Consider the following 12142-nt stretch of genomic DNA (forward strand, 5'->3'; position numbering starts at 1 on the left):
ACACCTAGAAGTGGAATCACTGAACAAGGTTCACACCAAGGAGATTAAAGGTGGAGGAAAAGAGATTGCACGATCCAATCACCATTATTAATTTATTTATTAAGCGATCTGGGACAACCAGATATTATTTGGAACTGTTTGGCACACCATTTGGATTGGACACTTATTTCTACATGGATTTGTTGTTTGCACATATGTGATATATACATTTTTTTACCACTGAAGAGATTTTTTATAGATATTTTGTAATTCTATTTATATTTATTGGCACCGAATGCACAGAGCACTTTTTATAATAGTGGTTTATATAGAAGAAGCAATTATTCACTTTTGGTTATAGCAATAATTGAATGGGATATTCACTAAGCACTTATAAGCACTTTATATTTATATGAATTAAGGATATATTTATGAATCTTGGAAAAAGACGCATGTATTAGGATTTGATACTCATTTCAACATAGGCAAAACTAATAGGTGCCAAATTACACAAAAGCACTTTTCATAAAACTCAGAACACCCCGAAGCGCATCACAACCCCCCCATAACATCACTATTATATGCGCAGCTACTCACTCCAACCTCGCACCTTCCTAAATGGGACTTATAATTATTTCAATCAATGCCCATGGTCTGAATAGCCCTTTCAAAAGAAGAGTATTATGTCAAGAGGCCCAAACCCTCAAGGGTGATGTGCTATGCGTGGAAGAAATACACTTTAAAGCCAGTAGCCCCCCCAAATGCACACATAAAAATTTCCCCCACATCTTCTCAGCAAATGCAGAGGTCAAAAAAAGAGGCATGCTAATAGCTATTAAGAAGTCAGTGGCCTTCACGCTACACAATTTGATTACGGATCCAAATGGTAAAAATGTCATCCTTGTTTGCGATATTAACATTACTTTTAGACAATCGCAAACATTAATGCTCCTAACGACCACCAATTAATTTTCCCGCATAAAATTATGAAAATAATCAACCATGTTCGCAAGGGATTGCTACTTCTCTGTGGAGACTTCAATGCGGTGGTTAATGGAGCGTTAGACTCTACTTCCAGGTCTCCCAACCCACGTGTCATTTTTCATCCCTTTTTACATAAATCAGAACTGTATGACGTTTGGAGATGTCTCAATCCCAACGAGAAAGACTATACATACTACTCCACATAAGTTGTACACAAGTATTGATATCTTTGTGACGGAAACACAATTGTTGACTAAGGTGTCGGAAGTGAAGATCCACTTCATCCGGTGGTCGGATCATGCTCCAATCACAATAACTATTGAGGAAAAATATCCATCAAAACTCACCTATATGTGGCAGAACAATGTTGCTCTCTTTTCAAAACTCCCATTCCATGAAAACTTGAGCAGAGATCTTAAGGTCTTTATTGTAAGGAATAGTACCCCTGATGTCTTCTTTACAACCGCATGATGTGCACACAGCGTTCTCCTTTTGCAAATGGCAGCCAGAGAAAAACAAACCAAAAATAATTTACAGTAAACCCCCCTCCATTGCGGGGGTTACGTTCCGGACCCAGCCGCGAAAAGTGAAATTCCGCGAAATAGAGAAACCCTATTAAAATGCATTGTAGGCATGTTTATTTTACTGTCACTGTACGTGTAGAAGCATTTTAAGGTCTTTAAACACACTTTTAAAACAATAGAAACTCATTTAAACACATAAAAGATACTAAGAGACATAGTAAGAGCTATGGAAAACACAAAAATATTTCATTTTTAATGATTTATATAGTAAAATAATATTACAAAAAAAAAACGCAAATTACCGGGACCGCAAAAACTGAACCGCGATGGAGCGGGGGATTACTGTAATATGTGACCTTTTACTTAAAATTGGACAGCTTGAATCTCAGCATAAGATTAACCTCTCACCCCAGATAGCAAATGAGCTACAACAATGTAGGAATCCTTTTTGTTATCAGAATATGAAGCTTCCTTGAGAAGATTTAAAGCCCTGCATTACTCTCAAGGTAATAAACCTGGTAAGTTGTTGGAAAAATAACATTAGGAAAAAGCAACTTAAATCTAAACTGTCCTCTATACTAGACCCAGAAACAAAACATTAGTATATCACCCTAAACAGATAGCTCAAGCATTCCAAAAATACAACCACAACCTATATACTCTTAAAATTACTATCAAACCATCTGAACCCTTAATTTCATCCTTCTTAAACAAAGTGTCTCTTCTGACTATTTCAGGGAAAAACTAACAGAGCTTATCGCCCCTATATCACATGCTGAGATTAAAGCTGCTATCCAATCTATGCCTAACAAGAAGTCTCCTGGAGCTGATGACTTTACAGCCGAATACTATAAAACTTACAAAGATATACTTGCACCACAACTGGCTATATTGTTCAACCAAGCTGCTTCCACGGCATCTTTTCCTCAGGAGATGCTTCAGGCCACCATCATAACATTACCAAGGAAGGTGCAGGACTGCCCACAAAATTTCCGACCAATCTCTCTTCTTAACACGGATTTGAAACTATATGCCAAAATGATTGCCAATAGACTATCTAAGTAAGATAACACCGACCCTTGTCAAGGGAGACCAGGTGGGATTCGTACAGGGCAGGCAGGCTCCAGATGGTACCCGCCGAATGCTCAATCTTTTACGGATGGCTGAATTGCAAAAATCGCCCACAGTATTCCTTGCCCTGGATGCTGAAAAAGCTTCTTTTTTTTTTTTTTTAATTAAACAAAGTCTTTATTGAGAAAAAGGAAACTCAAATACATGGTACACAAGTGCTCATTTTGGAAAAAGCAAAAGGAATGACAGAACAGCTTAGGAATGCAGCAGGTCATACACAACAAGTACATAAAATAGCATTACATCTCAGTTACAGTGGAAGCAGCAGATTGGTTAGACTGTATCATATGTGACTCATGGGCACTGCCCCATTCGTGCTTGTGAGAAGTCTCAGGCACCGAATTAGAAGGGCAGCCACAGTATGCATTTGCAAAAAAGACAAAACAAGATATACCACCTTTGCGAGTCTATATTCATGTCTCTGTGGCCTGCACCCACCTGTCCCAGATCCTGTTATACTTGGTTGGACAGCCTCGTGGGTGTAAATCAATTTTCTATAGGGTAAAGTTGCATTGACTTCTCGGAGCCAGTCATGGAAAGAGGGGGGTGCATCCCGCATCCATTGTCGTGCAATACATTTCCTGGCAAGGAACAAGGTCTCATGTAAGAACAGGGTTGAGAATTTGTCTACGCTTACATCAGGGAAAATCCCTAGTAAGCATGGCTTCGGGGCCAGCGGTAGAGGAGATCCCATGGTATCATGGAGAAATCTGACCACTTGAGCCCAAAAGCCCTGCAACATTGGGCAACTCCAAAGGAGATGGTAGAAGGTACCCGGTTCCCTCCCACACATGTGGCAGAGTTCAGAGGCATTGCTTCTATATCTGGCCATCATGATGGGCATCAGGTAAGCTCGATGAAGTATATACAGTTGAGTCAGTCTGTCTAAAAGTTTTGGGGAAGCCAATTTACAGTTATCAAGTGCATCTTCCCACTCCTCATCATCCATGTTCCCCACACCCCCCTCCCACTTAGTTTTAATAGCATTGGCCAGAACCGTAGAGGCAGGCAGGAAGAGTGCATTATAGAGGTGTGAGATGAGCTGTTTGGACTCAGATCCCCTAACCACCTCAAGTATGGAGATCAGGGCTATATCCTGCACTGGCTGAGGGAATTGGGAGGAGAAAGCGTGTCAGACTTGTAGGTATCTGAAGAACATGTGGTTAGGAAGGTCATATTGCTGTTTTAGCGCGTTGAAGGACTTGAGGGTGCCGTTTGTAAGTATCTGGGCGAGGAAGCTTATTCCATACTGGGTCGAGGCATGTGCATCAGGAATGGAGGAAAACTCGGAGAGACGGGGCTTATGCCACAGTGGCATGTGTTCATGAAACTGGGGAAAGTCCAGTTTGGCGGACACCACATCCCAAATTTGTCTGTACTGAAACAGCATGGACGTTCTGTCTCCATGGGGCTCGGTCCCACGCACACCAGTTACAATCATCGGCGGCGCATCAGCAGTTTCATGGGCCCAGGATGGAGCAAGAAGGGCCAGAAACCTCTCTCTATCCGAATTGTGAATGTGGAAAAAATGGGATAGTTGTGACGCTAAATAGTATAAGTTAAAGTCGGGAAGTGCCAGGCCACCTAAGTCCGAAGGATTCTTGAGTTTTCGCCAGGCAAGTTTATGCCTGTTGGATCCCCAGATAAAGGGTTTAAGGATGGATTCAAACTGCAGGAAGTATTTGAGAGGGAGATAGAGTGGGGAATGCCATAGTATGTATAGCAGTTTGGGTAGCAGTACCATTTTAACCAGATTGACTCGCCCTCGGACTCCCAATGGAAGGCGTGCCCAGATCTGGGTTTTAGACTTAAGTAAGGCGAAAAGAGGCTGTATATTGTCTGGTAAGTAGTTCTTCGGGGAGCTGGTGACCTGGATCCCTAGGTATTTAATGCGTTCCACCTTCTGTAAAGGAAAGCCTGAATCCATAGGGCAGTGGGAGACATCATCTATGGGCAAGATTTGGGATTTGTCCCAGTTAATCCAGAGTAACGACCAAATTGTTCTATTAGGGTCAGGGCGGTGTAAAGGGAGTCGCCGGGATCAGCCAAGTACAGCAGTGTGTCATCGGCGTACATGCCAATCTTTTCTTCCAGGGCACCGACCCAAAGACTGTGTATGTTAGGGTGCATTCTTATTGCGATGGCCAGAGGTTCGGCGACCAGTGCATAGAGGAGGGGGGAGAGGGGGAAGCCTTGCCAGGTACCCCTAGTAAGGGGAAACCCGGCCGATGCCCTCCCATTAGCCAAAACCCTGGCAACCAGGGCATGATAAAGAATACAAACCCACCGAATGAAATTTGGGCCAAAGCCATATTCCCTCGAGGCACCGCCAGAGGAAGCCCCATTCAATCGAATTGAATGCCTTTGCTGTGTCCAAAGACACTACAATTCTAGAGCCAGAGTTGTCATGGCATGCTTGCAAATTCATAAATAGACGTCTCAAATTAAAGGAGGTGTTCCTACTTGGCATAAAACCCGACTGGTCCGCATGGACCAGCGACAGGATGACCTTATGGAGTCTGATCGAGAGTACTTTGGCAAGGATCTTAACGTCTACCTGTAGGAGGGAGATGGGACAGTAGGAGGCCGGAAGGTGGGGGTCTTTACCTGGCTTGGGTATGAGCACAATGAGGGCTTCCCGCATAGAGGGAGGCAACGAGGAAGTCTCGAAAGCAGTTTCGAACATGGTCAGGAGATGCGGCACTAGTACGTCTGAGTATGTGGAATAGAATTTTATGGGCAGCCCGTCTAACCCCAGCGATTTGGATCTGGGGAATTTTGCTATAGCCTCTATAATCTCCTCCCGCGTCAGTGGGGCTTCCAGATGTGTCAGTTGTTCCGCCGTCAGTTGGGGAAGCACGTCTCAGGACAAGTAGGGGAGGATCGGGGAGTCGTCGCCCGGGGCAGTGGAAGTATAGAGGTCGTGAAAGAAGTCCCTAAAGCTCTCCACTACCAGCCCAGGGTCCGAAATAGGGGTGCCACCAGGGGGGTGTAAAGTAATCACCACCGGAGGTCTGTCATTACTGTGGACTAGATAGGCCAGAAGCTTACCCGCACGTTCACCATGTTCATACAGTTTTTGTTTCTGGAAGAAGAGGGCTCGTCGTGCCTTTTCATAGTCTAGTTGCTCCACCACTCTAGTTAAAAGTTTTAGTTGATCCGCCCCAGAAGAAGTCGGGTCAGCCATGAAAGCCTCCTCTGCCACGGCCATGGCCTGGGTGGCCTGAACATACACCTGTGCAGGTTCGGACTTGATGGCATTGATTGTGGAGGTCAGGGTTGCTTTGGCATGTAATTTAAAAGTCTCCCAGACAACCAGAGGGGAAGCCGAGCCTCCGTTATCAGCAAAGAATTGCTGTCACCTGGTGGCCAGATCCTTCTCCTCAGGGATGAGGGAAAGCCAAAAGGGGTTCAGTCGCCAGGCTGGCCTGGTGCGATCACTCTGGAGTCCTATAGTCACCCAGTAGGGGCTGTGGTCAGAGAGACTACGGGCATGAAATCCTGCATCCAGTAACCTGGGAAGTAGGGAGGGGGAGATAAGGATAAAATCAATACGGGACATAGAGCGATGGGTGGAGGAATAGCAGGAATAGGCTTTGAGTGAGGGGTATTTAACTCTCCAGGTGTCCAGCAAATTGAATTCTGCCATCAACCAGGCAAACCTAGTAGTTGTGGACTGAGACTGGGCCGTCCTGGATACATGCAATCTGTCTATACTGGGGTTCATGGTGTTGTTGAAATCCCCAAGCCAAATCACGGGAATACGGGGATGCAACATCGTGAAATTCAGGCCCTCAAGCAGTATTGCGGACGAAAAGGGAGGGGGGACATAGAACGCTAGGAGTAAATAGTGGTCACCGTATAGTAATGCCTCCAGAAACACATATCTTCCATGGGGATCTACTAGGGACCCCCGGAGCTCAAAATGCACAGATTTGGCAACCAGTACCGACACCCCCCGAGAATGAGAGGTAAACATGGAGTGGAACGTCCAGCCTATCCAGGGACGCTTCAATGCCCGCTGAAGATCACCATCGAGATAGGTCTCCAGCAGGACTATGACATCCGCCCTGTGGCGCTTGAGCATATCAAACACCACCGATCTTTTAAGTTTATCTCTAAGACCGCGGACGTTCCATGTTAAGAATTTAAGGCACGCCATGGGGGTAGGCGGGCAGCACAAGGTACAGGAGCTCCGGGGGTTCCGTTCGATCCATAGAACCACCACATATCATAATGTCAGGGTAATGTACATTGGCAAGTAAAATAGCTGCACTCCAATCATTCAGTGAAAGTAAAAGCACTATAGATATGATGACACAGTACACATTTTCATAGAAAAGAGAAAAAAACTGAGTATGTTGTAACAATAAAGACAGTTCACCCACCCACCCCGCCCTGCACTCTCCCCAACCTGTGTGGGCATTCAGCATCCCAACCCAACCAAACCAAGTACGGGGCGCAAGAGGTCCCCATAGAAAAAAACAACAGGAAAAGGTCCAGGGTAGCAGCAGAAAGAACAAAAAGAAAAAATCAGGAGGGGCTAGTGGCCCTGTTGAAAAGCAATTCCTGTCACCCAGTGCGGTGGCAGAGGGGTAATTGGCAGGTGTGCCTAACATAGGCAATCTTGGAGAGCGAAACTTCGCTGGGTAGCAAGGCATGCAAGTAGGACAAAAAAAAAATAAAAATAAAAAAGGGAGGTAATGAAAAAAAATGGGGCAAAAAGGGGGGTGAAGAGAAAATGGAAACAGTTCAGGTGCTCCGTCCGTTTGCGAGGATAGAAGAGTCACTGCCAGGTGAAGGTTGTTGGAGAGTGGTAGTGAGAAGAGACCCGGCAATGGGTAGTCAAGTCAAGGGGATACATGGGCCTCCCAGCGGGGGAGCCCGAGCAGCAACGGTCATCCACGGGCAACAGTGAGGGCGGCCGCAGTCTCAATGTGGGAAAAAGAAGGATCCCAAAGAACAAGTGGAGGGGACAGCAGCAGTCAGGCATAAAAGATGAGTCAGGCATAGGCCAGATCTGTTGGGATGTTACAGGGTATTTCTCAGATAGTGAGGCATGAGGTGCACTGATCCCCGTGCCTCCAGGTGTTCCAGCCAGGAGATGGCAGCTTCAGGGTCATCGAAGAAATGCACTCTATCATCGCCTTCCACCCGAAGGCGAGCAGGGAACAACATGGCGTACTTGATATTCTTAATTCGGAGCCTGCGTTTTGCTTCAAGGAAAGTTTTGCGTTTCTTCTGTACTTCCGCCGAAAAGTCAGGGAATATAGCAAATCTCCCATTGCCGAAGGGGATGTTACCCTTTTCTCTATTGAGTCTGAGGATTGTGTCTCTGTCTCTGAAGTTGAGTTTAGCTATAAAGGTGGGGGGGGGGGGGTGCTCCTTGAGGCGGAGGCCTGCCAGATAGTCGGTGGGCTCTCTCCACTGCAAAGGTGGGAGAGAAGGCTTCACGGCCATATGTGTCTATCAGTAGTTGTTCCAGAAAGTCTGATGAATGAGACCCCTCAGCCCCCTCGGGCAGCCCTATCAGCCTAACATTGCAGGCTGTTTTCCATATAATCCTGTTTTAGCAGGAGCTGGCTGACTTGTAACTGAAGTTGATCTGAGGCCCGCTGCAGGGGGGATAGGGAGTCCTCCACACCACTAATCCTTTGCTCCGTGTCTGTAACTCTCTCCCTCAATTTTTGAAGATCCTGGCGGACTAAAGATATGTCTATTTTCACCTCATCGATTTTGGAGGTGAGGGATGCCTGGCACTGGGATATAGCCTCAAGTACCTTTGCCGTCTCGGCTCCCACCGCGCTTACCTCCGTCCCCGCTGTGGCACCATCTTGGGACAGGGATTCCTTGTCTGCACAGCGAAATTTATCCAATTTGGCAGCCGCTTATGCCGATTTCTTAGGCGGCGACATGATGCAGGGTGTCCAGGGGGGGTCCGGAGGCACAAGGGAGGCCAAGGATGATTGCGGTGTGCAGGATTATTGAGGTAAGGAGTATCGGCCGGCAGAGCTCCTCTCACATGCGTCCTACTTCATGCCGCTTCATGCCACGCCCCCGCTGAAAAAGCTTTTGATAGGGTCCATTGGGGATACCTAAAAGGCAATACTACATAAATTTGGGTTACAGAGATTTGTCTTTTCAGCCATTACTGCCCTTTACTCTAACCCCACGGCAAGGGTTTACACTTCTAGCATTATCTCAGATTCATTTGAAATTACAAACAGCACAAGACAAGGGTTTTTGATAGGGTCCATTGGGGATACCTAAAAGGCAATACTACATAAATTTGGGTTACAGAGATTTGTCTTTTCAGCCATTACTGCCCTTTACTCTAACCCCACGGCAAGGGTTTACACTTCTAGCATTATCTCAGATTCATTTGAAATTACAAACAGCACAAGACAAGGGTGCCCCCTTTCTCCTTTAATTTTTGCCCTGGTGATGGAACCTCTAGCTGAAACAATTAGATCAAATCCTGAGGTGTCAGGTATTACAGTAGCAGGTACACAGCATAACATTGGCTTGTTTGTGGATGATGTCCCGACTCTTACCAACCCTGCATCTTCCTTGCCTGCAATTCAGGAGATAATCTGAAATTTCAGAAATGCATCTTATTATAAACTGAATATCTCTAAATCTTCTTCTCTTCCGGTGAACATTCCAAGGACACTGTGTAATGGAAAAATGTTCTTTTAAATGGGAAAAAATCAAGATAACTTATCTAGGTACATCAATATCCTTGGTGCGTTCCCACCAAGGATATTGATGAGGTTAACTTCCCCCCCTAATAGCCACAATTAAACAAGAATTTGATAATATTGCAAACTTTGAACTCACCTAGATGGGACGCATCGCAGTATTTAAAATGCTGATTTTTTAAAAAAATTCTTTATTACTTTAGAACCATCCTGATCATACACCACCTACGTTTTTCCACCTCATAAACTCCCTGATAAGACGTTTTATCTGGAAGGGGAAAATGCCCAAAATTCCCTTCTCTACTCTCCTCAAACCTAAAAACCAAGAAGGAGCTAACCTTCCTGTTCTAGAACTTTACCATAAGGCAGTTCTACTTGAACAAATACATGCATGGTTTGACAATTCCATAGAACGCCTTTGGGTGTCTATAGAAAGAGCTGCAGTCAACAATAGGGAACTATCTTCCCTACTCCTAGCCATCCTGTCGGATGCCCGTGAGGAGATGCCAAACCTTCCCTCAACCAGGGCCTTATTAGACACAAATATTAGCACCTCACACTCAAACAGATCATTTCTGCTCCATTAACGACTTTAGAATTCCTTCTCCCATCTATGAAAGTTCGGCCTTGAACCCTTTAAGGAGTAAACTATATAAAGGACTTCCCAATGGGAACTACAAACTTCACATCTTTTGCCCATATTCAAATCCACCATTTTTTATCCAAACGCCAAATCTCCGGAGTAACAATTGACAACACTATTTGGAATGCCCTAAGAGAAAAACCCATTTAAAAAAAGGGGTATCTCAGTGTTTTATTCCCATCTCCAGGGCGAAAACAACTTTTCCAAAACCACAACTAAACTAGCATGGGAGAAGGATCTGCATAGAACATTTGACAATAAAGAATGGAGCAGGGCAGTATCCCCTTACATTCAGATCCAAGTGTATAAACCATTTGGAAAACTATCTCAAAACTTTGCATAGAAGCCATTTTACCTCTTATAAATTATCTAGGATCTTTCCTGACCGGTGTTTTTATATAACCCCTTCTCCAGAACTAGCCCCTTTACTACTAAAACACAGATAAGGTACCCAAACTATTCCATACTCTAATTTCCCAAATTCTTACTGCAGCCAGAATGACTATTTCTTCATACTGGAGAACAGATACAACTTCTAATGTGTCAGAAGTTATTAATAGAGTGCATGTCTCTGCCAACATGAGAGTTTTTTGCCTATAAGACAAATTCACTAAAGAGGTTTAGAGATACTTGGAATTACTGGATCCAAATATTTCCCAAGTGGGATTCCTAGATTAATTATCCTTAAAATAATGATAAACTGATATCCAAGTCTTCAGAAGTGCGACCAACCAGGGGTAAACTCATACAACTCACTTTTGCTACAAAGTGCCAACCTTTATTTGTCAAGTTTCCTTTACTTATTCCCTTCCCCCTATCCCATTATACACAATTATTTTATTTCTTGCTTACCTAATGTTTCGGAGTGAATATCAACAACATTGTGTTAGCCTGTTTTTGCTAGGGGTACTCTGCCCATAGTGACCTACAACATAGCAAGGATGTCCTACTTCGGAACAATGATAATGATCTGGAAAAAAGAAGGGGAGGGATGGTGTGGTCCCTGAAGCCTAAGACACAGTTTGATCCCATTGGGGTGTCGGGACTTGTGGGGACTGTGCCCCCCCCCCAAACCAAAGTCTTTATAAGTGTATATATGTTACTTACGTGTGACAAAGTACTGATCTAACAGTCTAATACGGTTGCATACTGTATCCTATATGTTTACTTCTCACAAGGCTGCCTCTGCATTACCAAAAAGTGGTCACCTTCTCCACTTATAACTGGTCTAAACAGTAAGGAGCACTGGAAGGGCAAACGCATGTCAAAAAAGCCAAGGAATTTCCAGTCACAACTTACCAACCAGCCTGCGACCAACCAAATTAACCTAACAGTATGCGTTAAAAACAGGGGTTTAGTTGCACACATTTGCAAATACATGTGTAAGCTGCAGGCCTCGGCAAGGCACCCTGTTACCTGCAGTCCCTAACTCTACCTTTAAAAAGTCTCCACAGTGAGAGCACATGTATGCTGATGGATAGATGGAGGACAGATGACTGCAGGGAGCCCACCCCTCCCTAAAGGTGCAGGGGCACACTGAACACCCAGCACATTGCACAATTGCCCTCGCATGTAGGAAGGAAGGCAAGGTACGTCCAATTCTGGACTTCAAGGAGCTAAACTGCTTTGTGCAAGTACAGAAGTTCTGCATGGAGTCTATTCAGACGGTAGTGGCGTCCCTAACTCAGGGGGATTTCTTCTTGCTTCTATCGACATGAAGGATGGCTACCTCAACATTCTAATATGTGCCAGTCACCAGGACTTCCTCAGTTTTTCCGTGGGCGGGGAGTATTATCAGTTTGTGGCGTTGACCTTGGTCTCGCCTCCGTTCCTCAGGTCTTCATAAGAGTGTTGGTCCCAGTGCTGGCATTGTTTGAGCCAGCGGGGATCGCAGTACTGGGGTACCAGGACAATCTTCTATTGTGAGAAGAGTTTTCAACTGCATTGATGGCCAACTAGAGATTGCTCTGCGAACTCTGATCCTTCAGGAGTCTGCTTTGGTTCTGTCCACCAAAACTTGACTATCTGGGTCTGGCTCGGGACTCAGCCTCAGCCGGAGTGTTTCTTCCTGTGGAAAAATTCCAGACTTTGCAGGAGGTAATTCAGCTTCTGTTGTTCAGCAGACAGTCATCCCTCTGGGCTTGCAGGTGGGTGCTGGGCCTGATGGTGTCCACCCTCGA

The 12142-nt window shown here is 45.0% G+C and overlaps 1 protein-coding gene across 1 annotated transcript; it reads right to left on the minus strand.

Annotated features, from left to right (window-relative positions):
- Positions 1–5976: 5976 nt before the first annotated feature.
- On the minus strand, positions 5977–6780 carry LOC309556468 (exodeoxyribonuclease-like; the record flags this gene model as incomplete). The annotated part of the gene is made up of 1 exon (XM_082258925.1): positions 5977–6780. One exon carries the CDS (start codon positions 6778–6780, stop codon positions 5977–5979), a length of 804 nt encoding a protein of 267 aa, XP_082115051.1.
- Between the last annotated feature and the right edge of the window lie 5362 nt (positions 6781–12142).

The sequence above is a fragment of the Pelophylax lessonae genome (assembly GCF_965119305.1).
Source record: "Pelophylax lessonae genome assembly, chromosome: 5".
NCBI lineage: Eukaryota > Metazoa > Chordata > Amphibia > Anura > Ranidae > Pelophylax > Pelophylax lessonae.